Source organism: Harpia harpyja, chromosome 8, assembly GCF_026419915.1.
Source record: "Harpia harpyja isolate bHarHar1 chromosome 8, bHarHar1 primary haplotype, whole genome shotgun sequence".
Lineage (NCBI taxonomy): Eukaryota > Metazoa > Chordata > Aves > Accipitriformes > Accipitridae > Harpia > Harpia harpyja.
The window spans coordinates 37,151,953-37,179,034 of NC_068947.1; the positions used below are offsets into that span (position 1 = coordinate 37,151,953).

A 27,082-nucleotide genomic window follows, 5' to 3' on the forward strand; every position below is an offset into this window, starting at 1 on the left:
GCATTTGGAAGGGTTCTAAGGATTCCTGTTTGCATTGCTTCATTTCCAGAGATTGATTTTCCCGTTTCCATAAGAAGAAAGTCTATAGGAAAGTGGGAGAGGGGCCATGAAATGTTCTTTAACTGCTAAAATTCTGGGCAAATATCAATACTAAACTTCTTATTAGTAATGTGGACAAGGCATCAACAATTTCTGAGTATTGGGGATACCTCTCTCTCTCAAAGCACGTGGAGAGAGATATGGAGAAATGTACTGCTGGTGCTGGAAGATCCCAGAGCACAGTGCAGATACCCACTCAAGTTAGTTTTGAAATCTTCCTTCTCCTTGTTTGTCTTCCCTTCCTGAGTCATTTCTTGCACCTTACTTCACATCTCCCCAGACCTGTAGTTCCTCACTCCTCTTCCTTCCTTAGGCAGTTTGTAAACTCAGACTAAAGTCTGATGATTGTGATCTTGGATTTTGAGAGTATGTTCTTCTCCAGACTGCAGGTGCAATGTTATCTTGCATGCTCCATTTTGTCATGCCTTTACCCTCTGCAGGTACAATTCCAAGGCAGCATAAACTAATCCATGTTCAGGGTGTCCTGGTACTTAGTGTTCTGTTCCTTTCCCTGGAGTGGCACTGAGTGAGATGGTTCAAAGATTTGGTTTGGCTGAAAATTAACTGCATTTAGTATTAGTCTTCATCCAAATCAACTCCGTGAAGTAGCTAACCACATGGCTGAATTTATGCCAGAATTTAAACGTGCTTAAGTTGCATTGGACTTGGGCTGTAAGGGTGAAATTTCATCCTACTGCTTGGTGGGGGTAGGGGAGGCTCATTTCCCTACTACCATGTCTCTGACCTCCCCTGCTTTGCATTATCTGCTGTTTGCAGGACCCTGAGGTAAGTTAATTCATCTCACATAACTGGCAGAAAACTAACTTGGCCAAAAGAAAAAGGGAACAGTTTACATGAATAGTTTTCTACTCAGTTAGAAAGGTGAATTGGCTTACTGCTGTGTCTGTGAACTACCAGAAGGGGCAGGACAGGGACAATGTAGTTGGAACCAAGAAGAAAGAGGAGATGGGAGATGGAGAGTTTCCACTTCTGTTTTTCTGGTGTTGGTAAGCTGTTAGATCAGCTCTAGCAGTTATGGGAGCTGGGATGGAGATGGAAAAGACATAATACTTGGGAATGTTAAAATCACAATACTTGTGATTGCATTTGTCATGTCTATTAATCGCTGTGGGTTTTTGCATTTAACTTAATCTTGAGCAGAAGTGTCATACTGGTCCTTTTATGTCCTTACAACGTGCTGACTTTCTCCTTCTGACAGCTCCATTTTCCAGTCTCCTTATCAGATTTTTTGAATTCCACAGGAGTGGTGTCATGTCCTTATGAGCACCTTGAGAGCAAGGCCTCTCATATGCTGGACTCAAAAGTTCATTTTCCCTGCTGTTCTTCAAAAGATGTAGGCATCCTGTAATAAATGCAAGCAACCTGGGTAGCATTCCTTCCAAAACTAAGGCTGCATCCAAAGGGGAAGGGACACTGTCCTTCCAAATACCAAAGGAAGCAAGATGCAAGTAGAACAGAGAGTGAACATGTATGGTTTGGGTTTTTTTTGCTCTGAGTTTGGTTTTAGGAGGCATGGGGAGAAGGAGTTGGAGTCCTTCAAGGTTGAATTTAAGGAAAATGTTGTTTTCTCTCAGTACCTGTCTAAACTGTTTTTTGGGACCCATGGAGATTTTAAGCTCAGTCTTGGAACTTGCTTTGTTCAAAACTATTAACCCGAGGAGGCTCATTTCAGATTTCCGTATTAAGAGTCGGCAGAAGCGCTAACTGGAGCATTTCTTCTGCACACATGCACAGCAGTGCTCTTTTAATATGGTATTATGATTTGAGGCTTTTTTTGGGAAACAGTTCTCTAGAACAGCTTCACCTATTTATTTAAGGTGAGGCTTCCAATTAGTCCTCTCAGAAATGGATAAATTTTTTGACCCCTGCAAGTTTCCAACTGGAATGAGGTATATCTGCCTTACAGTAGGTTTTCTTATCTGTATTTTTTTTTCCTACTTGGGGGTCCCTGACCACAGGTTGAAAACTGATTCGAAGCATCTCCTTAAATGAGGAGGTACTAGATTGTTTCTTTAGAATTACAGTAGCAGTTTGTCGGGAATTATTTTTATATATTTATACAATCATTTTCCCACTCCCTTTGGCCTTCTGCGTTGAGAGAATTCTGCAGTTTACTGGAAAGAATGAAAATAGATGAGATTCTTCTAGCCCTTTCTGGCAGGCCTTATCATCTACCTTTCTTTGGAGAAATGCAACCAAGTTGCATTCATTCAAGATCAATTCAGACCAGTAATAGTCCTTCCATTCACTTTGGATTGGAATTATAGATTCATTAAGCAAAATAATTTCGTGTAGTTTAAAATTTGAATTTTTTTAACATGTCTGTGGATCTTTGGCTGCATATATGTCTATTAAGTCTGTAAACTCTGGCCCAAAGCATAGAATTAAAAACTTGTGGGGGAAGAGTTGGTCTACTCTCAGCACCTCCACCAAAGATGCATCAAAGGGCCACCTTAGCTATACCTTACATGGGTGCTAGAAAGCTTGACTATCTACATTGTATCTGTATTTAATTAAACAGTGACTCCATCTTTGAAAATTTTATCTGTGTAAGCTGTTTGTAGGTCAAAATAGCAATGTAAAATATTGGATAGTGTATTTTACTAATCAAATTTTACGCCTGCTTGCTTTTGCAGATGTTTCTAAGGAATAGCAAACCCCTGTTGTTGTTTAACAACTGTGACTCTCTTTTGCTTAGTAGATAACCTAGATTTTTATGGTGAAAAATGTAGATGATGGAAGGAATTTTGAAGTAGGAGTTAGTTGAACACCTGTCCATAGGCACTGAACAAAATCTGATTGTCATGAAGAGTAAACATGCAAGTCTAAAGCTGGTTTTATTTCATTTCAGTCATGCAGTTTTAAAGATTGCATCATCTGTTCTAGAAATTCCACGCAGCCTGATACACTCAGAGTCTCCCTTCTTGTTATTAACCACTGTAGGTAGTAATACCCAACATACAAAACCAGTTGTTGATAATCCCTAATGTTGATTTTATCATCTCACCACAGAATGATTCTTAAAAGTTTGTAGTTATAGTTCCTCTTGGCAGAAGACAATTCTGTGGTAGTTTCTTGTGGAAAAAATGTTGTATGTTTTTTATTGGGTTTTTTGTTTTTTTTTTTTCTTTTTTTTTTTACTCTTAACCAGATTATTTTGGGATAGTTTGGGGGTTTTCATGTCTTCTGAGATGTTTAGGAAGAAGGAAAAAAAAAAAGTAGGAAAATAATCATTTTTTAGTTATATGAAAGTGAGTGAGAGCAAAAGGAAGCCCAGGCAGTTATCTTATGTAATGAGAGCTCTGCACAAATATTCATGGAAATGTGGAGGTATCTTTTATCAAAAGAGTAAAACTGTGGCCCATAACTGCTATATATATACACAGTGTTTCTGTTTTCATCAGGTATTATTTTACCTGTCTTTAATGAAAGGCGACTTTATATGAACCTTGTTCTTGCACTTTCTGAACTTGAAGATAGTCTTCAGCTGCTGGATAGAGAGTACATGGAGAATGGAAACACAGTTTAACCATAGCAGCATGCACCCATTTGGTTCTCAAACCATGGTAGAGAATAATGGGGTAATAGTGTACATAGAGTAGGTAAGATGATAGAAACTAAAGAAAATATGATGTTGATTTTGTTCAGCTGACAAATGCTGTATTACCAAAGTCTGGAAGTGACACTGCTTCCCCACCTCCCCTTTCAGTAAAAAACTTCAATTCTTGTTACTCTCAGAGTATTTTTCTGCTACCTAGTATTGAGAGAATAGTAGGAGACTTAGCAATATTAATTCTTATTCCATTTCATAAAAGTAGTAACTAATAGTTCTTAATATCTCTTTCTCCAGGCACGCAAACAAATGGCCTGGACTTTCAAAAGCAGCCGGTGCCTGTCGGAGGAGCAATCTCTACAGCCCAGGCCCAGGCCTTCCTCGGGCACCTTCATCAGGTAAGAGAAGACCCATTTTAAAGTAGGGGAGACTCAGGCAGGTACGAATACAACTGCTCTTGTATGTTCTATGTTCTCTCTTTCTGTAAATGATGGGTAGTCCTGTAAAGGAACATATGGGTAGACCACATGCTTAAATAGCTTGGATGGGAAAAAGTTCTTATTGTGGCACTCACTTCATTGCATTAGGCTGCAGAATACAGCAAGATAGGGTGAGACCTGTTTTGGGGAACTAGAAAGGCCCTTTTGGGGGACTTGAGAATGCCTAAAGCTTTTTTGGTTTGGGGGTTTTTTTTGTTTGTTTGGGTTGTTTTTGTTTTTTTTTTAACCTTAATGGAGATACCACATTGAAAGGCAAGGTAAAACTTAATCTTTTTGGTAAAGGATTGTATTGGCCCAACAGCTGCCAAGGTTCTGAAACTGTTGCTACCTAGTTAAGAAACCAGAAGTGGTGTTGAATGGTAGTCAGCACTATGCTTCAATCTTTCAAGCTCTTACACATTAACTAGAAATATAAAGTGATTGTACTTACTAAACATATATGGTTTATGAGTGTTTTAAATTTTTTTTTTTAAAGTTGTTTCAAGGACCTGTTTGTCAGATGATATTCAGGCTTCTACTACTATCCCTCTGTTTGGCTGCAGCTGTGTTTAGGGAATCAAAGCTGGACTTCACATGTAGGCTGAAGCAAAATGGGGCATTCCTAGGTGAAGAGAAGTAAAAGGGGCATTTTTTTGTAGTTTTTTATGTGTTCACACTTGATGTATGAAAACAAATGTCCTAATTTCTTTCCCTTCCTCAGTACCAAGTTTAAACTTTAAAATACTGTACCTAATTGGCTGACCTTGAATGTTTGAGGTCTGAGGTTGCACAGTTATTATGGTATAATTGACATACTGAAGCTTTTATGCCCTCTTTTAAGAGCTCTGAACTGCCATTTTATTGTATGGAACATTCCACACATCTTGTCACATAATTACAATTTTCCGAGTAGATTGGGTTATATGGGACCTAGGGAGTGCCTGTGTTTGAATTTGCTGAACCAATAGGCTGTTGTATGCTGCCTTTATGTGGAGAGAAGCTGACTAGTTTTCATGGGTTATCAGTATGTGTTTAACACGGAGATGGATACAGCTGTTCTGCAGAATTTTGTGTGTTTGTTTTAGTCTTCGTTTTGTTATATAGATTGACCCAGGACAGTAATTGTATTTAGCACAGTGCTTTATCTTGCTTTGGAAATGTATTTATTTAAACAGTTGTCAGGATCTTTATAACTTCATATTTGATAAAGTGTGATTCATTTCTTGAAACTCTAGTTCAAAAGGAAAATCTCAGCTATTCTTTTATGCACCTGCAGGTGTGTGGGAATCTATTGTCAAACTGTCCTCTTGTAGTATGGCTGTTAGTGGGGTGTTATTCAGCCTTAACACACAGTGCTTTCCTCCAGACTAATACAAAATATTAGGTTGTAGGCAACATTCAGGAACAGTTTAATTTCTAATTAGAAAATGTTTGTGGTGGAAGAAAATGTGGTGGAAAGGGTGTTCAAATTGCATTCAAAGAGATTTTCAGGAATATGCTGGCTGTACCTGAGTGACATACATTGTAGTCTTCTTTATTATTATTATTATTGTTATTGTTATTAAATTTTTAAAGTATTATTACTGAGTATATTTTTTGGCTGGCAGGCTATTATTGTTTAGATTATTCTCTGCTGTTAATTCATGTTAAAGGCTCAGGTTACATCAACTGTGTCAAACTATATTTTGCTTGTGATGAGGAGAGGCTTTTCTGGGAGTGTTTGCCTAGATGTAGAACATGCTTACTAAGTCTAGTACCTTCATCTAGAGCAGTAGGAAATGTTTCCAAGTTGACTCTTAAGGGTTGCCTGTTCAAATATTCAGTTATTAATTTCATGTACCGCAATTAAGATTAAAACTCTCCTTCCTGTGCTTGCAGATATGTGGACTCTCTTTTGTGATGTATATTATGTGGGAACATCTTTTTATAGAGGCAAGAGTGCTACATTTTGTTTTGTTTATTGTATCCTTATGTGTTGCCTGGTTTTCAAATGAGCAGTGGTTTTCAAACATGGCCGGCGATGAAATTCACTACAGGCTGTAACTCTGACCTTTCAAAGTGTTAGTAATTAATTATATGGCATTCCTTCTTTATAGTAGGAGTGGTGGTAGAAACAAGGTGAGACTGATTGAAACGATTATCAGTAAATGAAAATTTAGCATTTGTTGTAAAGAGAAAATCCTTATTAGAGATAAAATGACACTTTAAAAATCTCACTTTCTGAAGCATCAATTTTTCTTCACTCCTAACCCACAAGAACTTCTTTGGACCTGTTAATCGCAAACATTGAATTCAAGTTTTGAGTATACCTGAATCAATACAGCCTTTGTAAAGTGTCTCCAGTCCTCTGTATTGAGATCTTCTTTTCAGTGGCTGAGGACTACAAATACTTGAATGGGTTGATTTGAGGAAGAGTGTTTATGCTGTGGGTTTTGTGCTATGCAGGTGATTGCTCCTCTGTCGTATAAGGAAGCAGGTGAATGCAGTGTACATATTTGGGGTAAGACCCATTCTGAAATATTAGAAGGATGATCATGAGTAGACCTTAACGCCCTCCCCTGAAGCCTGGATTTTTTTAGCAGGAATAGGAATAGTTAGCCTGTCCACCCCAAAATGCTCTGTTTCAACTCAATTTCATGATAATATCTAGATCCCTAGGCAGGAATGCGTTCAGCAAGAGGTAGACAAATAACACTGTGGAAGGGTCTTACAGATTTTTTTCAGCCTGGAGCATAACCCCTATTTCACTGATTCGGGTGTTAGAGGGGCATGCATTTTTCTTGGGGGAGTTTTTGTTGGGGTGCAGATGGGGAGGTTGTTCTTTTTACATTGTTAAAGTTTTCTGTGGATTCTACATTATTTCATTTCCATTTTTACACTGTGTTGTAGGTCCAGCTCGCTGGAACAAGTTTACAGGCTGCTGCTCAGTCCTTAAATGTACAGGTAAAGACAGTTTCCCTCTGCTGCTTGTCCTTCTCTCATTCTAAACAGCATTATGGTCCCATTAGAGATAGTTTTTAACCTACGATATGTTACTCTTTTTTCATTCTGCCTGGTCTTGCAAGTGAAAGGTATGAAGGAATAATAGTTTCACAATTGTAAATCAGGTTCAGGATTGTAAGCGTTCAGAAACTGGAGTTGTGTAAAACATGCAGTGAGTGTAACTTTATACTGAATTTATCAGGTTTTGTATTATGAAAACTATAAAACTCCAGGAATATTTCATGTTCTACCATTTATTCACTTATTTTAAACATAGCAACTATTACTTTGCAATTTGTCCTTACTTCTGGTAGCTGAATATAGGAGTATGATGTAACATTAACTATGTAATGTGGCTAGTGTAGATTGCTTGTGTAAATAACACATAGTCATTTCAAAATAAGTCAGAGTAATTGTTGTTTAATAATGTACATGAGACAACAAAGCTTTCAAACTTTTTTATGATGCTGAACACCTCAGTGTATCAGTTAACGTGCCACTTCATCTCAGTACTATATTAAGGGGCAAGGGATGCAGTTTTATTGAAAACTGGTTTCCATATTGCTTGTTATTAAAGAACGTAGGTAGTGCATTACATGAAATGCAATAGAATGTGGACCCACTTATACATAATAACAATTTGGAAAGAAGAGGAGGTATAGTGACCTTCCTTTCTAAGAGGAAGGAGGCAGAAAATTGCCTTGGTTGCCATGGTAAACTTCCATCCCTGAGAGAGATGTTGGCAAACAGGCTGTATCTCCAGTGCAGAATGTTTACAGTCCTGCGCTGTAATTATCGCTCAATGACTGGCAGAATTAATCAGAGCCTTTATGTTAATTAGCCTGCTCTGCAGTCCCCAAAACAGGTGGTAGAAAATATGCAAATCTATGCAGAATTTTAATGTTCTGCATAACCAGTTTTAATTATCATAAAACTCTCTCCCTCTCTTCATGCACTTGCATTTCCTCCCTCATGTCTTCACAATTTCTTCTGTTTAAAAAAAAAAAAACCAAACCAAAAACCAAAACCACAAAAAAAGTCAAAACCCCACAAATCTTTTAAAATAAAGTTGCATTCAGTTAAATAAATGCTAAACTTCGATTATTTAAAAGCACTGTGTATATTATGTATTTTGCTGTAGGTAGATAGAGAAAACCTGTGAGGATTTCTCAAACCAGTTCTGTATAAGCCCACAGTATGATGACTTAGAGGTGCAGGATGCAGATATAGAAAAAGGAAACACAGTCTCCTTTTCCTTGTTCCATTGTTCAGGATTTTAGGCAATGAATAATTTTAACAACCTTTTCTTTCTTTACGGTGAAATGTAGCGTCAGCTTCAGCTGAATTGTGTAAAATGAAATGAGACCTGAAAATAATGTCAGAGTTACAAAAGACCTGAGAGACTTTTTGTTTTGTTTAAACTGCATTACCTACAGACATGTTTGAGCAATCATAGCTGAGGCAGTCGGCACATAGACCCATTGCTTAAATACACTCTTAAAAGAAACCCAAGGGCTTTTTGTATGCAGATGAAAGATTTTTATTGTGCAGTGTTGAGATAGCAGTGTTCTACATTAACATCTGTTTTACACTATAAAGAGTTGGTTTTGGTTTTTGGTTTTTTTTGTTTGTTTGTTTGTTTTTTTTTGACTAGTCTAAATCTAATGAAGAATCTGGGGACTCTCAGCAGCCAAGCCAGCCTTCCCAGCAGCCTTCAGTGCAGGCGGCCATACCCCAGACCCAGCTCATGCTGGCCGGAGGACAGATCACTGGGGTAAGATGTACCCAAGTATACTGCAGTAAGCCTCCTGTCCGGCAAACGATGGCAGTATCTACAGCAGTCCTCATAGGACTGTCAGTGAAGGTTATTGTAATTTCCTTTAACATAGGAAGAAACTTGAGCAAAACAAGGGACAGAAAATATCTTCCTATAAAAAAAGCAGACTTTAATCTTTGGGTTTTGTTGCAAATTATTTGCTTAAAAAAAAAAATTACTTCTCTTTGTTCTTAGTATCCGTCTTCACTCTGCAATGAAATTAAAACCTGCTGTATGTACAAATAAGAAAGTCACTGATGTCACAAAAAGGAAATTTTATTTTTTTCAAGATTAAAATGAGACATGGGAGCATGAGACTAAATCTTACCAGATAGCTGGGTGAAGAGCAAAAATGATGGGAACTGCTGACACTAATTCTTCCTCTTCTCAAACACATTTCTTTTTAAGTAATTATACATTTCTTTTTAAGTAAATATATTAGTGCTTGCCTTAAGGCTATTCAACTCTTCTGTTTTAACGTACCAGTTTTGAGGTTTTTAATTGCAAGGCTTTGGGAGTAATTATGGAATAACTGTTGTTTTAGGATTACTGGTGTTTCTGAATTGTTTTAAATGCTTTCAGTCATTTAAAAAAAAGAGCAAGTTTTGTGAATGGGCCGGTTTGGTTAAAGAGTTTGCTTCCATGTAATCAGTTTCGCAGTTTTAAGAGTTTGCATGTTAATAAGGGATTTAGGGCAGTTGCTCCAACAATGTATTTATGATTTGAAGTATTAGGTTAGATCGTGTCTCCACTTGAATGAAACGATGTCTTAATTTCATGTTCAATTGTTAAATCTTCTCATATGCTAGTGTGTAAATAAACATCCTATTTAGTTTTGGGTTAATTAAATTTGAAAGTTTCTAAAAGTGAGACTGTTACAATATGTTATTAAAACCCAGCATATTTTATTATTTTTCTCATTCGCAAAAAATATTTGTTTTAATTTATGATTGTCTGCAGTAGTGAAACATTCAAAACTCCAGGCCTATGCAGATATGGATTGTAGTAAATATGGGCATCAAGATTCATTTACATGTAAAGGAGAGACTGCTGCCACCTGTTTCACAGAGATAATGCGTGTTTGGGAAAGGGAAGGGATGTAAACTTGCCAACTCTATTCTATTAAAAAAAAAAAAAAAAGCAGATGGGGAGACTTGGAGAGAAACAAATGGAGCTCATGTTCTTTACTTATATCTTAGGGCATAATGGAAATGATGGAATATGGCAGGGATTCATGCTAATGTGAAGCAGCTGGGGTGTTATCAGTTTGCTCAGTAGCCATAGCCAGCATTCCTGCTTCTCATTCATCTGGCTAATCACTTGCTGTTCTGCTGGGTGTAAATTTCCTTTCAAATCCTGGCAATACTGATTCTTTTCTTTTACTTGCTACTTAATTACCTTTTTCCTGAACCTCCTGGTAGAGTTGTGAAGAAAACTTAGGAGTAAAGTTAGGTTCCGTAGGTTCCAGTAAGTGCAAAAGTTTGCATCCGCGTGGTTTGGTTTATGTCAGGTCTGCAGTAGGTTGGTTCCTACACTGTGTTGAGTAGCCAGCCGTCCTTAGTTAAGGCCAGAGTCATTGGCTAGTTAACGGCTGAACTGTAGTAATAGTTCTAGGAATGTCTGGAATATAACTAGTAATGAGCTAGCTAATGACTTTGTAGCTGAAGTGGCTCTTTCCATTATTAATGGCTGTGTTTTCTAATTATTTATAGCTCACGTTGACGCCAGCCCAGCAACAGTTATTGCTACAACAGGCGCAGGCACAGTTGCTGGCAGCTGCAGTGCAGCATTCAGCCAGTCAGCAGCACAGCGCTGCTGGTGCCACCATCTCGGCCTCTGCTGCAACGCCGATGACGCAGATCCCTCTATCTCAGCCAATACAGATTGCACAGGTGAGCCTTGAGGCTTGAGAGGGTGGAAAATAAAGAGGTTTGACTAATTGCATCATTCAAATAATATTTTTATGCCTTATTCAGTGAGTTTCTAGAGTCCTTGAGTACTGTTAGTCTTTCCTCATGCATCCTTAGCTGTTGAGGTTGAAGTTGATAGTTTTAGCAAAGAATGCATACCAGCTGCTCATCAGTTCCACTGGTCTTCTGAGTTTGGTCCAGAATCTGACCAGATGTTGTATTTTCTGCATTCTCCTCCTTGTGGTTAGCTTCAGAAAGGACAAAAAGGGGTATAGAAAGATGCCTATAGAAATTACACTTGTCAAGACCTGTATGGATGGGAAGGGATACCTACGTATCACAAAGGATGCTTGTTAGATCCAAACAGCAAAATGATAGAGCTGAACAAAGGCAGTTTGACTTGATGCATTTATGTGTTATTTTGGCTTGGTGCTTAATGCTCAGAGTTTGGTGACAAAGAATGGGCACTCTTGTGTGTCTAGAGAAAAACTTGCCAGAATGAGTCTGGTGTCAGAATCTGTCCAGTTTTATGGTCTGCTGCTAAAGATCTGTTAATTCTTAGTTCTGAAGAACTGCTTGCCAAGGAATTTCTGCTTACTAGGAGCAGCAAAGATTGTCCTGGCTCTCCCAGGATTGGCTTAATTCAATGTGGAGAATGCAGCGCCACTGACTCTATGCTTAGCATATGTAGTGTGGAAATTCCTTAGAATTCTGGACAAGGGTAACCAAATGTATAGCATAGGCATCTTGAGTACTACTAGTAGGTGATTGTGTTGCTGACACTGAGGTTCATCTTTCCATAGATTAAGATTCTCAGTACGTAATATTTCAGTTTGATTAGTCTAGCTGTGCGAAGTATGTTGGGTGTGTAATATCCAGAGTTGCTGCTGCTTACAGTGAGCAGGTTCTTTAAGACTGTCTTGATAATTTCTATTCAGGCTATTTTCACTTGCATTGAAGTGGGATGAAGTGTCTAAAAAGTAAAAATGAGGGCTGATTAAGTAAAAGAATGGAAATGTTGCAATTATCTGTGAAGTCCATTGGTGAAGTGTGCTATTCCTTTATCGTGCTAGTCCACTAGCTGAATAACAGCCTGGTTGTGCTATCAGTTTTTTATTAGCTGAAGTGGCAAACTTCTGTGGCGTTCGTCTAAAAGTTCTGACCTCTCTGGCTGTCCTTACAGAGGCCAGAGTGATGCCACTCCACATTTAAAAGGCCAGTACTGACACTGCCCACAGACCCATCACGCTGGGCCTCTTGGTGTACTGTGATGAGTCATGTGACCATATATGAATACTGCTTTTAGCAAAGGATCCCATTTCACTGTCATGATCTGGAGATGACTCAAGGATGGAGCATTCATCCTAACTCCCAAGACCATCTCTTAATTTTAAGCCTTTGTCTGTAGCAAATAATACAGACAGATTTCAAGAAAATCTCCTTAATGGTTAGCTTCTAACCTCTCTCCATACATCTGTCACAGAGTTCCCATCTGATACTATGAGAGTCTTTTAACCTAAATGGAAGTGATCCACAGGTGTGTGTCTCTTGTCTTCCAGGTGTGCAGCTTAAGATAGCGAGGTCTGCTTTACTGAAGTGCAGAGCATTAAAATTTCATATTAATAAAATCCGTACCTTGAATTTTCTGGCTTTACATTTTTCAAATATTCCACTAAACTAGTGGATACTTTTGAAGGCATTGTTGTGCATGTGTGAGGTGTTGCTAATCCTGCTCTTCCGCTTCAGTGGGAAGCTATGAAGACACGTGAAGCATTTACAATTACTCATTTAGTACTGGGTTTTTCTCCAGAACTTACAAAATCTTCAGAGAAGTGTTTGAGAAGAGTTGAAAAGATCAGGCATGTGCCGTCAAATAGGAGCTTCTGAAGTGAGCATTGTCTGGTTTGTGCGCGTGAATGAGCTGAAGGGTCTATGAAAAATAGCATGTGATCATGTAGTTGCCACCATATAATGTATATAATGTGCACAAGGGGGAAGAAAAAAAGTTTCACTTGTTTTCTGGCATTCCTAATTAAATGTTTGACTTTACAATTAATTTCTTTTAGGATAGGTTATTTCGATATATAAATGTAGCTTGGTTGAATCTTGTTAGCTTGTTCTTATGATGAAAGTGCAGGGCATAATTTATGCAGGTGTTGGATACAATTTGAGATACTTAGTGGAAAACTTCTGTCTAGGTTTGTAGGTGGGTAACACCATGCTTTTTAGTCCATCTTGACAACGATTTATAAACAGTGCTCAGCTTTGTTTGCATTGCTATTGTAAACATATAGCTGATTACACAAATAGCTGAATGTTTGTTTTAATTGATGATTTTTGAATAATTGATTAACTGGCAGGTCTCTGCAGCAGGGGGATTACCATATTTATTTTAATTAACTAATTGCACAAGCATGACTTCTTTAATGTGCACTGCAGTTAATGTAAGGTATCTGTGCAGCAGTTTGGTAAGATGTTAGTGCTGCTGCTGGGTTGATGCTAAATTATCACTAAACAGTTGCACCAGGTTTTGGAGTTCCTTGTAAACTTTACTTGTTTTCAGGATCCATGATCAATGTTTATATGATGTAAACCTCAAAATGACAGAGATGCTTAAGTTTGTACTGAAGTTGTAACTAGAGGTAATGGCATTGAATTTAGAACTTTGGATTTTTTTTTTTTTTAACTGAAAAACTTCGTCACGTCAAGACATAGCATTTGGCAGATTATTCTGCCAAAGTAGGAGTTGGATTGTTTTGATCTTTCAAAATTGTTAGGCAGCATCAGAAGACATGCATTTTCTCAAAAGTCTTTCCATCTCTTTCTATGTGCTTGTGCTAGTACACAGATTTTACCATTGAGAAAAAAAAGATCAGTATAGGAAAACAGTGTTGAGGTTGTTCGCATGGTTGCTCTTGGGAGATTTATTGTAATGCTACAATTAACTAAATAATAAAACTTTCCCAAGGTAGAAATAAAGTTGGATTTCAAATGAATTTGAAGGGCTGGTAGGGCTATTTAAGAGTGATTAGCCTTGGAGGTATCGTTTCCATTCTGCATTACAGAATTATATTTCTGTATTTAAACAAGAGTCAGCCAAGATACCATTTACCAAGGCAGATGCGCAGAATAAGATTGCTTATACCAGTTATCCCTGAGGCCTCAATTTAAAAACAGTTTTCTCATATTAAAGTGTAAGAGCCTGATGATAAGACCTGTCATGTCTTAGCTGGGTACCCTGTGTTATGAATACTATAGTCTTAAACAAAAAGCTCTCCTCCTTTGATCTTACAAATACACTGCCACTGTTTCTTTGTATTTTTTCTTGTATGTAACTCCATCTCCTGTGATGGTACTTCACATCATTTGAGATCTAATTGGTCATCTGGGGGTGGGGTGGATGTGTCATTAATTTGCTTTTGGTGGGGGAGGTCCTCATCCTATCTGTTTTTCTGTCCATACTTTTTCCTTCAAAAATTTATTCCCAACTCTTCATTTTGTGTTTCTACTTTTTCTCTTATCTACCTCTGTTTTCATCCTTCAGCCTCTCTTCATTTCTTTTTCTTCTACCTAGCTTTCACAGCCTTAGTCAGCTTGCCCTACTCTTTCTATTTCTGTTTCTTCCTCTGCATCTAGTCCTCGCATCCAATTCAGTAGAAGCCCCTCTGTGCTGGAGGGTCTGCTGAATCTGCAAATGTAACCAGTAGAGCACTGAAAATCAATGAATAAGTGAGTGGACATTCATGTCGTGTTGGGCTCAAGAAGTAAGATTTTTTAGTAGCAGTTCTGACCAATGTAACTTTATGATATGAAGTTAGAAGAAACATGCAGTTCCCAGGAAAAACTGGAGCAGTTTTATCTCTGTTTTTTTAGGAAGGAAATTGGCCTTGATTTCATAGGAATGGTTGCAGTACTTCTCAAATTTTCTGAAAGCAAACAATACTTTAAAAACACTCTGTTGCGCTGGGGGGCACTTTTTAAAATTTTACCATTTTCTTTAAGAAATGGAAGTTCCCATTTCTTAAAGAGCATTGCTTGGCCAATCCGTCTGGTGTCTGCCTACCATATTATTACACTGCATACTTTTCACTTAACATGACCAAGTTGCCTAAGTGATTGATGGCCAGTGTCTATGTAATGCAGGTTAAGTAGTCGTTTTCTCATAATGCGTGTCTATGGTCTAATAAATCAATGGACTCCCTGGTTTTTTTCCTCCCTAGTCTTCCTTTCCACTAACTGACTCTCCCCACCCCTCTTCCTGTAGGAGGAGATTGTTGCAACTTTTAAGTCTTAGTTTAACAGTTTTAAAATAACCTAAGGTCATAGACAGATAACTGTATTCTGCAAATGGTTGTGTCATGTAAATAAGAAGTCATCCTTGTCAGTCTGGCTTGACTTGCCATCACCATCTGCATTGCTGGCAGTTAATGGCCTTTCACATCTGCTGGCTGAGCAGCTTGTGTGAGTGCTCATAACCTGCATCAGTCAAAATGCATGGGGGCTACTTTACTGGCTTTAAGAAGCAGGTCTTTGTTAGTCTGGCTCACTTTAACTCAAGTATGTTAGGAAGTATGTTAAATCAAGCAGCTCCATTCAAGCAGCCAGATTGAGCACTGTTTAGGAGTGAACTGGCATTGTTACTGTCTTCCGACACAGTTGGACCCAGAAGAGGGTATCTATCTGCAAACAAGTACCCTGGTATCCAAGTAACTTATCTGAAATAGAGTTTGGGGAGGTTTTTTGTTTGATTGGTTTGGTTTGTTTAATGGGAGGTGGTAAGTGTGGGAAATATTTCAGGCTTTCATCCACCTGCTTGGCAGGTATTTTGAAACAGCTTCTTTTCAGAAAGATGAAAAGATTCTACACATGTGTATGGGTAGTTTTCATAGATTACCTCTGTTATGTTGTCTGGCTTCACGTTGTGCTTCAATTTTCAAATTTCAGTTACTCTTGTTGTTGTCCTGTTTGGAGAAGATAAAAAGAAAAAGGCGAGTTTGGGGGAAATATTTTTAAGCAGTTCTCTCTGTTTTCATTCTCCAGCTAAACAGCAAGTTGAAGCATTTTTCTTGATGATTAAGTTTCTCAGAGATTAGCATTTATGTTGAGACTAGTCATTTAATTATAGGAAGTTAATAGTTCTGAATGGTTTAAATACATAAAAGTAGGGTTTTACAATAGTGCAGTGTTTTGGGTTATTCCTTTTAACCTTTAATTATAGCCATCTCTATTAAGCTTATTGTAATTTGTTTCAGAACTAATCAAATATATTTATTTACTCTTTGAGTTAGCTACTTCCCAAAGTTTGACCTGAACAGCCAGAGTGCAAACTAGGAATCTAATTTTTTGCTTTCCTGTTGCTGATTAGAATGGTAATTGCAGATTGTTGTTGTTATAAACAAAAATAGCTCCCAGCTAATATGCTTGATTTGTCAACAATGAATTTTGTAGCAGAGTTGCATCCTCAAAAAATAGGTCTGAGAAATCCAGGTGCTGATAAATCTAAAGTATTTGAAAACTGTATTTGGTGGGGGAGGGAGATTTTTTTTTTTTTTTTTTTTAAAGCAGAACAGCGCTGGAAATACTTTGCTGGGTTATTTGGTAAACAATTTTTATTTGGTTTTATGAAGGACAGAGAAATTCTAAAGGATATTCAGTAGCAGGACTGCTGTGTTTGACATCCACTTCTATCTCTAAATGTTAGACTGTAACTGGTTGATAGGAAATCTATTTACATTGGGAGTCATAGCTGACTTAAATGTCTAACACACAGCTCTTTCTTTTCCTTTTTCTTTTTTTTCTTTCTTTTTTTTTTTTTCCCCCTTCCCCTGTTTCCTTAAGGATTTGCAGCACTTGCAGCAGCTTCAGCAGCAGAATCTCAACCTGCAACAGTTTGTGTTGGTGCATCCAACAACCAACTTGCAGCCAGCACAGTTCATCATCTCACAAACACCGCAGGGGCAGCAGGGTAAGTGCTCCTTCCCAGAAAAGAAAGTCATACATAGCTTTTAGGAGAGGAGAAGGTGAAACTGAGGTGGTTCCATACACCTTCACTAACTGTTGATATTCCCTAGGAGAAATAACAGTATTGCGATTAGGAGACACTAACAGGTTTTCCCTTTCTGGATGTTAGACCTCAGCCTTGTCAAAGTTTGTATAGCTCACTTGTCAAGGAGGATCAATCCGGAGATCATGTCATGAGAACATTTGTTAGCAGCAAGGCCTGTTGGGAAATACTGCAGCATCTGAATTTCTGGGTCAGGCTCTCAAGAAGGAAGCCTACTGGGAAGAGAACTTGGAGAAGACAACTCTCCAGAACTCAAAGGTAGAATCCTAGGAGGTGGAGTCCTGGAGGGTGTGTGGGCTGTCTGGATTAGGTCAATGCTAAAAGGGCTACAAAATTCTAAAACTGGAAAAAGATTACAAAATTGAGTCCTTGTGGGAGACTAGAGATGTCCTTAAGCCTAAAGAGGGTACAGTGAATTTTGTCATAAACTGAAATAATAATTACACCTTGGGAAAAGAGCTAGAATGCCAGATTTTGTATAACAACTCTTGGAAATAATATTTTGGCAACATACTGGATATGGCTTACATGCTAAAGGCAAACCAAGGCAGTGGTAGGTGGTAGTGTGCCAGACCAGCTAAGATGATGTACAGGAACTTTGCTCTAAGGACTATTGTGTTCAAGTTGCAATACATCACAGTACTGATTGCACCCCATTTGTTGATGCCCACAGAAAACTGCATTTAGCCATGGCCTCTTATGCTGATATACTCCAATGGTCTTTTTCCCCCCTTTCTCTTCTACATGAACTCTACTCAGTTGTTCAGGTCTTGTAATCCAAAGATTCTTGCTCAGAAGGCAAATCCTGTTATGCTTGAATAGTCCTCCAGAGCCTGGCTGTCCTATAAAGCAGCTCTTTGCACCTCATTTTCTTCTGTTCCTTTCAATTTTTTCATGCATCATTCCTTCTTACATACTATGACTTGGATAGAACTAGCTTTCCATTATGCTGAAGCTCTCTCACTGTCTGAATGCTCTCACATTTGAATAAAGGGTTAGTCAAAATTAACTTTCTTTTAATAGGACTTGATTTAGGAGAGCTTTTATTCCAGTACTGGTATAAAGAGGTGGCTAGCCAGAAGATGGCTGAAAGACTTTTTTCATGGAGACATTTAGTGATGTACTACTTTCTTAAAATGAAGCAGAACTTATAAGCTTAACATATTCTTCTAGAAGAAATCAAACTTCACCAAAATTTAGTTCAAGGGTTCTTTAAAACAGGCTTTTTTGAAATAAATTTTTTTTAAGGAAATGGGAAGCACAAAAGCATTGTTTTGAAGAACTCACTGGTATTAATGTCTGCCTACATTTTTCAGCTAACTTCTGCTGGTTTTCTAAAATATCTCTGAAGATGCTTCACAAAAAAGAAAACTAACAGAAGCAAATTATATTCAACTCTCAAAATGAATTGTTTGCATTATAGAAAGGAAGAACGGCTTTTTGTTTGTTTAAAATCTTCTGAAGTAGAATAACTACCAGAAGAGGTTTTCACAGTACCTTTTCAGGGGCTGTCTCTGAAAATTATTTCTTCACTGCAATTTAAGACCTACATATTGCTGTCATCAGTGACGTGGTGTGTGTAGAAACACCATGTTTTACTGGTAATGTGCAGCCTGGACAACTGAATAGCTCAAAAATGTAGGAAGATTTATATTCTATGTTCTGACCATAGGCCATTAGTGTGTGACAACCGTCCAAACTGAAATGCTTGAATGGATCTAATTTTCTTCATGAGCACTCAGTGATAAAGCAACATCTACGTCATAATACCCCTTATCTCACTTTTGGTATGGCTTTTTGCAGTATTTCATGGTTATTGTTAGAAGATCTTAAACAGTATGTTATTATTTATGAGAAAGATTGAGAAAGTGTGTATTTTTATTTTGCTATTTGCTGTTGTAGCTGACTTTCCCATGTTATTCTTGTCCTATTGCTCCATTAGTCAACTTCGTAAAATAATAAATATTCTCGAGAAACTAGTATAGAGCTTTCTTTAAAACCAACGGCACTCAGATTTTCAGTGGAACAGATTTGCAGGAATGCATAGGTTGGTACTTTCTCTCCTGTGTTGGATCCCAATATAATTCCAACTATGAGTCCCCATTTTGGAAGATCTGGATTTGATAAAATGAGGTACACCAAAGTGCCCAGAAGTTTCTTTCCATCAACAGTGATCAACAAAATTGATCAAAAGGCAGTGTATGTAATATGTGGTATGACACCCACCCTTCTTCCTTTTCAGTTGTTTCCAGTTAATCAGATTATGACATTGTAATGGCTTTGTCTTGCAAGCTAACATCCAGGATATGTCTGTGAGAAGACGAACAGCTTTGGCAGAGGAAAAGCAGTCAAGAAGTTCTTAGATGAAAAAATTCACTCATTTGGGAGATCAATTAGGGATGAATTATCTATTATGCTTCTGGGCCAACTTTTTAAAAATTATGGTGAAAAAATCTGCACTTGAATGTTTGTTTTATCTTTTGTTTAATTTTAGACAATAAGAACTGAACCCCAGATCAGTCCTTGGGGACTGTTGGCTGGCAAGAAGAGTTTTTTGGCTTGGGCCATCATTCATGCTACTTGTAGACATTACAGGAAAAGTCCTGGATGATGGTAGCTGCATTTACTTTAACTATTAAAAAAAAATTTAATACCTCTAAAGCATCATACTTTTGCATAAATCCTTATCTACCTCTGTGCATTCTTTTGGAGCGTCACGTAGGTAATTTGTATGCTATATTTAATGCAATAATACCACTGGGCTCTTAGAACCCAAAGCAGAGGGTTAGAAATAATACCTCTGTAAAGTTAAGTATACAAGTACAATATTAGTTTTTATAGATTCAAAAAAATCATGTAGGTTGGAAGGGACCTCTAGAGGTCATGTAGTATTGCTCGAAGCAGGTACAACTACAGCAGAGTGCTCAGTGCCTTGGCCAGTTGAGTTTGAACATCTCCAAGGATGGAGATTCTGCAACCTCTTCAAGTACCTGCCCCAACAGTTGACCACTCTCACGGTAAAAAAAAAAAAAAAAGTGGTTTCCTTATATCTAGTTAGAGTTTTCCATGTTCCAGCTTAATGTCTGTTGCATCTCATTGCTGTGCACCCTCAAGAAGAGTCCATTTCTGTCTTTGAGGACAGCAGTAGGATCTCATCTTAGTCTTCTCATAAGACTGAACAAACCAGCTCACTTATCCATTCCTCGTATGGGTGTTCCAGCCTGTTAGCCACTCTGGTGGGCCTTGAATGTACAAAATCCAGGATGTCACTGTGTCTTGCACTGGGAAACCCAAGGCTGAACACAGTCCTCCAGATGTGGTCTCACAAGTGCCAAATGGAGGGGAAGAATCACAGCCCTTGATCTGCTGGCTGCACTCTTGCAAATACAGCCCAGGATGTGGTCAACTGTCTTTATTGTAAGGGCACTCTGCTGGCTCATGTTCATCTTCTTTTCCTCTAGAGTCCCCAGGTCTTTTTTCTGCGAAACTGCTTTCTAGCCAGCCAGTGCCCACCCTGTATTGCTGCACAGGGTTATTCCAGCCCCCATGCAGGACGTTGCATTTTCCTGCACTGATCTTCATGAGGTTCCAGTTGTCCAGCCTGTCTAGACCCTGCCTTCTGGCCTATTGACCACTCTACCCATATTTGGTATTGTCCACAAACTTGCTGAGAATGTATTTTGTCCCATCATCCTTACTGGTAATAAAGATGTTAAACAGTATTGATGCCAGTATGAGTCCCTAAGAAAACAGTGAAGTTTGAAACACCAATAGCTCAGCAGTTGCCTAAAAGGTGCAGTTTTGGACTTAGACTGTATTTAAAAGGCTGTGCTATGTGCCCTGTAAGTTAAGTTACTGAAGTTATCTTGGACTGAAGTGGGGGACAATAGTTTTTCCTCAGAAAAAAACCCCAAAGGTGAAGCTTAGACTAGTACAAGTCATGTCTGAAAAGAGCAAAACTGCAGCTGCCCACCCATGGAAGCCAACAAGAGTCCAAAGCATGTGCATGGCAACTGTCTGAAAAGACTGTAAGTCAGTGGAAAAGGTGCATACTTTGCCAAAACAGTTCAGCTGCTTTCCCCATCCCCCGATCTTCCCCCTACCTCAGTCAGCTGCAGGTTGAACTAACTTGTTTTTTCTCCAGTTTCTGCCTGAGATGCCTTGTATTAGTATTTCTTAAATAGGATAAAATGATGTAAAAACTGAGTAGATTAAACATGTTCAGAGTATTTTATACTGTCCTTCAGTGAGAATTACTTCAGAACATACAAGTGAGAATAAAATGAGGAAGAGTGTAGTTGTCTTGTGCTCTTCAGCAGAAGTGTTATTGTCAGAAAAACATCCTCTGGGATTTCTTTGAGGACAGAAAAAATCACAAAAGGACAGTCCTAATTATTCTGATTACAGTCATAAGATGAGTCAGTAACTTGTGATCGATGGTGTTACCAGTGGACTAGAGGTCAAATGTGGTCACTGTCAGCTGCCTATTTTTGGTTTCATTGTTGGTCAGCCACCCTGTAGTATCGGTGTGATGGCTTGCCCCTTTCTATTTCAAGTTGTCAGTTAAAAGTCACTGTCACTAAATGAAGGTCAAAACCTCTTCACTTAGAGGTGACTGTTCACTAATTAATATTTAGAGTTGAGTAGCTGAAGTCATCTTTCAAGTGAACAAATATTTGCATTGTAAAAAGCACTATGTAACTGTAGTAGGTAGCTGTCTTGGAAGTTCCTTAAGCTGATCCGTTCCCTCACTGTGTCTTTTCAAAAACACAGCTGGAACATGTTGATTATGTGGTGCAAAGCAAATTTACATAGTTGTCTATGCTGTGCTATTATGTTGCATAAGCAGCTGGCTTTATTCTGTAGGTCTTGAGCATTTTGATAGCAACACATCGTGTTTAAAATACATATTCAACACTGTTTAAAAAAAAAAAAGTAACAGTAATATCACTGTCAGAAGACAATTCTTTTGTAGTTGTGTATCCTTCATTGAGGATACATTTTCTTCTTCCTACCCATGGTAGTCCTTCTTTTCATGTCTTCTTTGGCCTTAACCTCACATAAAACATCCAGTTTCTCACTCAGTATTTATCAAGTCCTAAACTCCTGTGTCCCCTACCTGTATTCTGCTAAGAGGTAGCTCGTCATGAGTGGTATGCTCTGATTGATCAGCCTGCTGATGAGCCAGAACAGACCACGTTGAACACAAATTACAGAATTTAAGTGGTACTTGCTTGGTGTTCTGCCCTCTGAGTGGCCATAGTGTCCATCTGTTGTTGTCATGCCATCGTTCCCTCCTGGTTTCAGGTTTTTACAATAACAGTAATATTTTTCAGAATAAAATTGAGGGAGTTGACTAACTGTAGGTACACTTTTGTCAAGATTCTCACCCCTTAAAAATAGATAAATTTTAGTATTAGAAATGCAAAAAAAAAAATCAGGTAACTTCTAGTTAAAATATATAGATGCAAGCATATATCTCAATTTCCTGAGAGATTTAATAAACCATACAAATAGTAGACTGTAAGAGAATTTATTTTTAGAATGACAGCATATTGTGTATATTGGTTGCATCAGTCCCAAATGTTCTTTAATGTTGTCACCTTTTCATAATAGCAGGGGTTTTCATATATTCGGTGTAATGTTTATTCTATTTGTGCAATTTAAGCAGTGTTCAGTATCTTACCTAAGCTTTAAGTTCTGGTTAATTTTCCAAAAGATTCCTTCTTTATTTCAGCCAGAAGGAGGTTAACTGGGCTTGTTTTGTCTTCTGGTGTGGTCTGCCTGAGTTTGCCAGAGAAGGTTGCCTTCTTTTGTTAGGCAGCTGGCATGGGGTGATACGGAGAGGGAGAAGGGTGATGAAGGAGCCAGATTTGTGGTTTTGATTAGTATTCAGTTGTTGGATTTGATCTGATTAGTGTTCAGTTGTTTATTTTTATATGGCGCTCTAATTCTTGGGCAGCTGTTGGTTACAGGAGGAGGTTTACCCAAAATCTGCAAGCTGAAAGGGGCAATAAATGTTTCCTGCACACAGAACTGGGATAACCTAGATCACTGCAAACTCTTTCTGCAGAGGAGACTAGTACAGACTTCTCTCTTTTAGCCTTCTGTCACCACATATACTTAAGGAAAATGCAGGGGGATTTTGGACTGAAAAGTCCAAAGTCTGAAGATATCTACGCAGGGATGAAATGAAGGCTTGCATATCAAATTTTTTGTAACTTTCATTATTTGGCAAGAGCCTTGTTTCACCTCATTTCATGTTTTAGTCTTTTTAAATGACAAACCAAACCCACCCTTTTCTCTCTCCAGGTCTCCTGCAAGCGCAGAATCTCTTAACGCAACTACCTCAGCAAAGCCAAGCCAACCTCCTGCAGTCTCAGCCAAGCATCACCCTTGCCTCGCAGGTCAGGCTTATTTCTACAGTTCATGAATTGCTTTGAGGGGATTTAAACTATTGCAAGTGAGCGGACCCTTTGTATTAGTTACTAGAGTAGATATTGTAGCTATAATAGCGAGTTTGTCTTTCTAGATGATTCAGTGTGGAGCTGAAGTATCAGTAACTTCAGTTTTGTAGTTTCCACCCTAATGTGCCTCTTTTAATGCATTTAACACTGTAAATTTTTATTTTTAGCTGAAAATTTCCGTGATTGGTATCTTGAGTTAACGGCACTAGAGCATCATTTGATTTCTTGTAAGGCTTTCTTGGACAATCTAAAAATTTGTGAAATTCAGAGGAGCAAGGTGTGGGCTACCTAAAAAGCTCAAAAAGAGGATTACTGACAAGTATCTTTTTTTCTAAAGATTGCAGTGTTAATCTATCTTTATTGTAGCCTAGTTGTTTTGCTATTATTGCTAAGTCATTGCCAGTCTTATTAGTTACCTTCTGTGAAAGCGAAGAGGTTGTTGGAAATGCATTAAATATTCTGGTAGTATATGTTAAAATATTAAAGCTCTATGATTAAGCTTTCAGACTGTAAGAAAAACAATTTTAAGGTTGCATGTGCCTGCAAATTCAGTTTTGCTTCACTCTGGATTTTACTGTGCAGTTTAGTTACATGACTGCATGCTGTTTCTCAAATACTGTGTAATATCATACGGTATCTTCCTGCCAACTTGGTTACATATAAGAATTTTTTAGTCTGTAATAAGATGCCTGAGTCTATCAGAGTCTTAGAAAACTGCATCTTCTATTATACCACCTATATTTTTCATGCACCATGTGGAAAATGGAATTTGTCTCACCTCTGTAGTTCATACCTCAGTTAGCTGCATGATTCCCTACTAGAGATTATACTTGGATTAAAAAAAGTATCGAAACTACAAAGAGAAAATAAATTATATAAAGGGGGTAAAGTCAGTAAAGACATACTGCAGTAATTACCCACTATGCTTAATGTAAATTAAAAAATATTAAAAACCTTTATAGTGTGGCACATATATCTGCAGTCCTAGAAAGATCATATATGATCACATTATTTCTCAGGTAATGGAATTATAGATCCTGACCTCCCTCTACCATCTGCTATGCACTGCAAAATACTGCACTAAACCAGGAGAAAAACAACATAAGGAGCTACATAAAGACTCAGCTGTATGTAGGCCATTTCTTTTAGAACAGCCGTTTCTGGACCTTTGCATAGACTTTGCATAGTACTGTAGCATTGCATAGACTTGAGGCTGTTCTTCTTTGGCCTGAAGGAGTCCGTAGTTTCAGAACTGGGCATAGGACATAAAAGCATGAAATCACCTTTACTTAAGAACCTCAGCTCAACTGAACAGAATTTAACTAGAGTAAATGATTTGTCTATGGCATGTAAGAAGGTAGAGTTATGCACTCCAAACATGTTTCCAAAGTTCCTGTTGCACATAAAGCCTGAACTGTGCAATACCAGATCTTCATATATTTTGGTCACCTGTGAATATTTTCCACAATGCTCAGTTTTTTTCAGATTCTTATTATTGCTGCATAGCAAAACGCTCTAGTATGCCAATGTTCAGGAATAGTGAACCTTATGTGGACTTCCTGGAAAATTAGCCTTTTCTATAGAGGAAAAACGTGACCTGAAAGGAATTATTTTCTGCAGGTTGCCTTTGCTTAATTTCTTGCATCACCAGTACATTCATTCTTACTGTTTTAAGTATCAACAGAAGGGTTAGAGGTAGATCTAGTTTCTTCTCACTGGAAGAGTTGAGTCAGTCACAAGAGTTGGCATTAGAGGAAACTTGCCATGTTTGCTGTACCTGTATGTGCTCGCTGTTCCAAGATTAAATAGAAGACTTGAATCTTTTGGGCTGATGACAATCTGCCACCTCACACAAGCAGTAAATTCAATTTTAAAATGATTAAAAGGGGGTGAATGCCAAGCTGTCTATAAATGATAGAACTATATCAAGTAAGAGTGTTCAGCCTTTCTTTGAGCAGCTTCTGTAGCAAGTGAAAGTTGTTGGTTATCTGCTGCATTGAACATCTCTTACTTTTCTTTAATTGGTTCTGACAGAGCCTTTAAAAGGCTGTCATACTAATACAGTTTTCTGGATTGTGATTGCTCATTCTTGAGAGGAATGTAAATAAATTGGAGGAACTTTCAGACTGCTGGAAATGTCAAATTCATTGATCTTTCTCACAGAAACCTCACATACCTTTTTTGAATTTAATTTTTGCTGATTATTCTTTTAAGTCTGATTTTCATCTTTTCCTTGCACTCTATCTTAATAGCCAGCAACCCCAACACGCACAATAGCAGCGACCCCCATTCAGCCACTTCCACAGAGCCAGTCAACACCAAAGCGAATCGACACTCCTAGCTTGGAGGAGCCCAGTGACCTTGAGGAGCTTGAGCAGTTTGCCAAGACTTTCAAACAAAGACGGATCAAACTTGGATTCACTCAGGTGAGACTGTGTACCTTAGTGGCTGCCAGTGTGGATTCTAAGGTCTCATCTTTCAAGTCTGGAGGGAGACTACAATTCCACCTTTTCCTGGGAGAACCTTCTTAAATAGGGTTATGCTCTGGCCTTTATGTAGGGGATTTCTAAGAAGTAACAGAAAAAGCCATACATCCATCTTACTTCCCTGTTGGTTTTAAAGCATAGCCATTTTCCCAGCAGGTACGTGCATTTACCAGCTCCAGATGTCATTGCATGTGCACTATTCATTCTATAGGATGTAAAATGAATGGGACAAAGCACTTTAAAGCTGCCTTCAGAAGTACACGGTTCCAAAAATCATACAGCACAATTAACTGCTCTCTGTGTTTAAAAAGTATATCAGAACTGTGGAGTTGCTTTGGATGTTAAAGGGTTTTTATCTCTCAAGTGTATTTTCCCATTAAACATCAATGATTTCTGTATTTAATGCTTTTGCTAAGGTTCCTGAACAAAACCTGAAAGGACTGTCACCTTTGAAGTTCTCTCCTTACAGAGGTGAACTGGAGTTGTGGTTTGTTTTGGTTTGCTTAAAAGCTCAGAAATACCCATAGAGCAGAAGAAAAGTAATCTTGAACATAGTGAAATTAAAAATACAAAGTGCATTTATATGTTCCGTTATTCTGTTGAAGGGAAATGCTGCTTGGATTTTTTTTCCCACAAAATTAAAATATCTGTCCAGGTAAACAGTTGATTTTGGCAGGATTTTGTGGTAAGCATAGGCATGTTTTCATTAGAAGAAATAGCATGCAAAAATCAAAGTAGGTATTTAAAAGTCTGAGCTCAGAGCAGTCAGTCCAACATATGTGATTTGTGTGTGTGTGTCCCCCGCCCCCGCCCCCCTGCCCAGAATAAGTAAATCTACTCTAGCTGAAAGTATGTGCTGAAATCAGATTTATTTTTCTGGCAAAGCCCTAAATGTTTGAAAAATCAGGGTTCATAATGAAAGTTCCTGGCAGCATCTTAATTATAACTCAAGAACAGAATGTTCTAAGTAAAATGAAGTGCATTTTGCTGGCATGTGTACCTCCTTCCCTCCCTTCTTTCCACTAGAGGGAGGCACAGAAATACAAGTTATGGACACACAAAAAAGCTAGAGTAGAGCAGAACAGAATAAAATACAGTAGCTTCCCTATAGCCTGACTGAGGAGATTCATGCAGATCTTTAGTTATTATGTTTAATCTGCCCTGCTGTGAGATAATTATAAAGGTTCAACTAGACTTTTTAAGTT

At 38.2% G+C, this 27,082-nt stretch overlaps 1 protein-coding gene across 7 annotated transcripts in view; it reads left to right on the forward strand.

Annotated features, from left to right (window-relative positions):
• POU2F1 (POU class 2 homeobox 1) overlaps positions 1-27,082 on the forward strand; it is a 144,442-nt gene that overhangs the window by 69,503 nt on the left and 47,857 nt on the right. For 3 of the 7 annotated variants that reach the window (XR_008236264.1, XM_052794358.1, XM_052794360.1), the window contains 7 exons: positions 3,971-4,071; positions 7,042-7,095; positions 8,789-8,908; positions 10,663-10,842; positions 16,699-16,825; positions 23,237-23,331; positions 25,644-25,817. Coding sequence is in view for 6 of the 7 variants with exons in the window: in XM_052794358.1 (XP_052650318.1) it covers positions 3,971-4,071; positions 7,042-7,095; positions 8,789-8,908; positions 10,663-10,842; positions 16,699-16,825; positions 23,237-23,331; positions 25,644-25,817 (851 nt within the window). In the remaining variant the exon portion in view is untranslated. The remainder of the gene's footprint in view (positions 1-3,970; positions 4,072-7,041; positions 7,096-8,788; positions 8,909-10,662; positions 10,843-16,698; positions 16,826-23,236; positions 23,332-25,643; positions 25,818-27,082) is intronic. The other 4 variants (XM_052794359.1, XM_052794362.1, XM_052794361.1 and 1 more) reach the window with 4 other exon arrangements.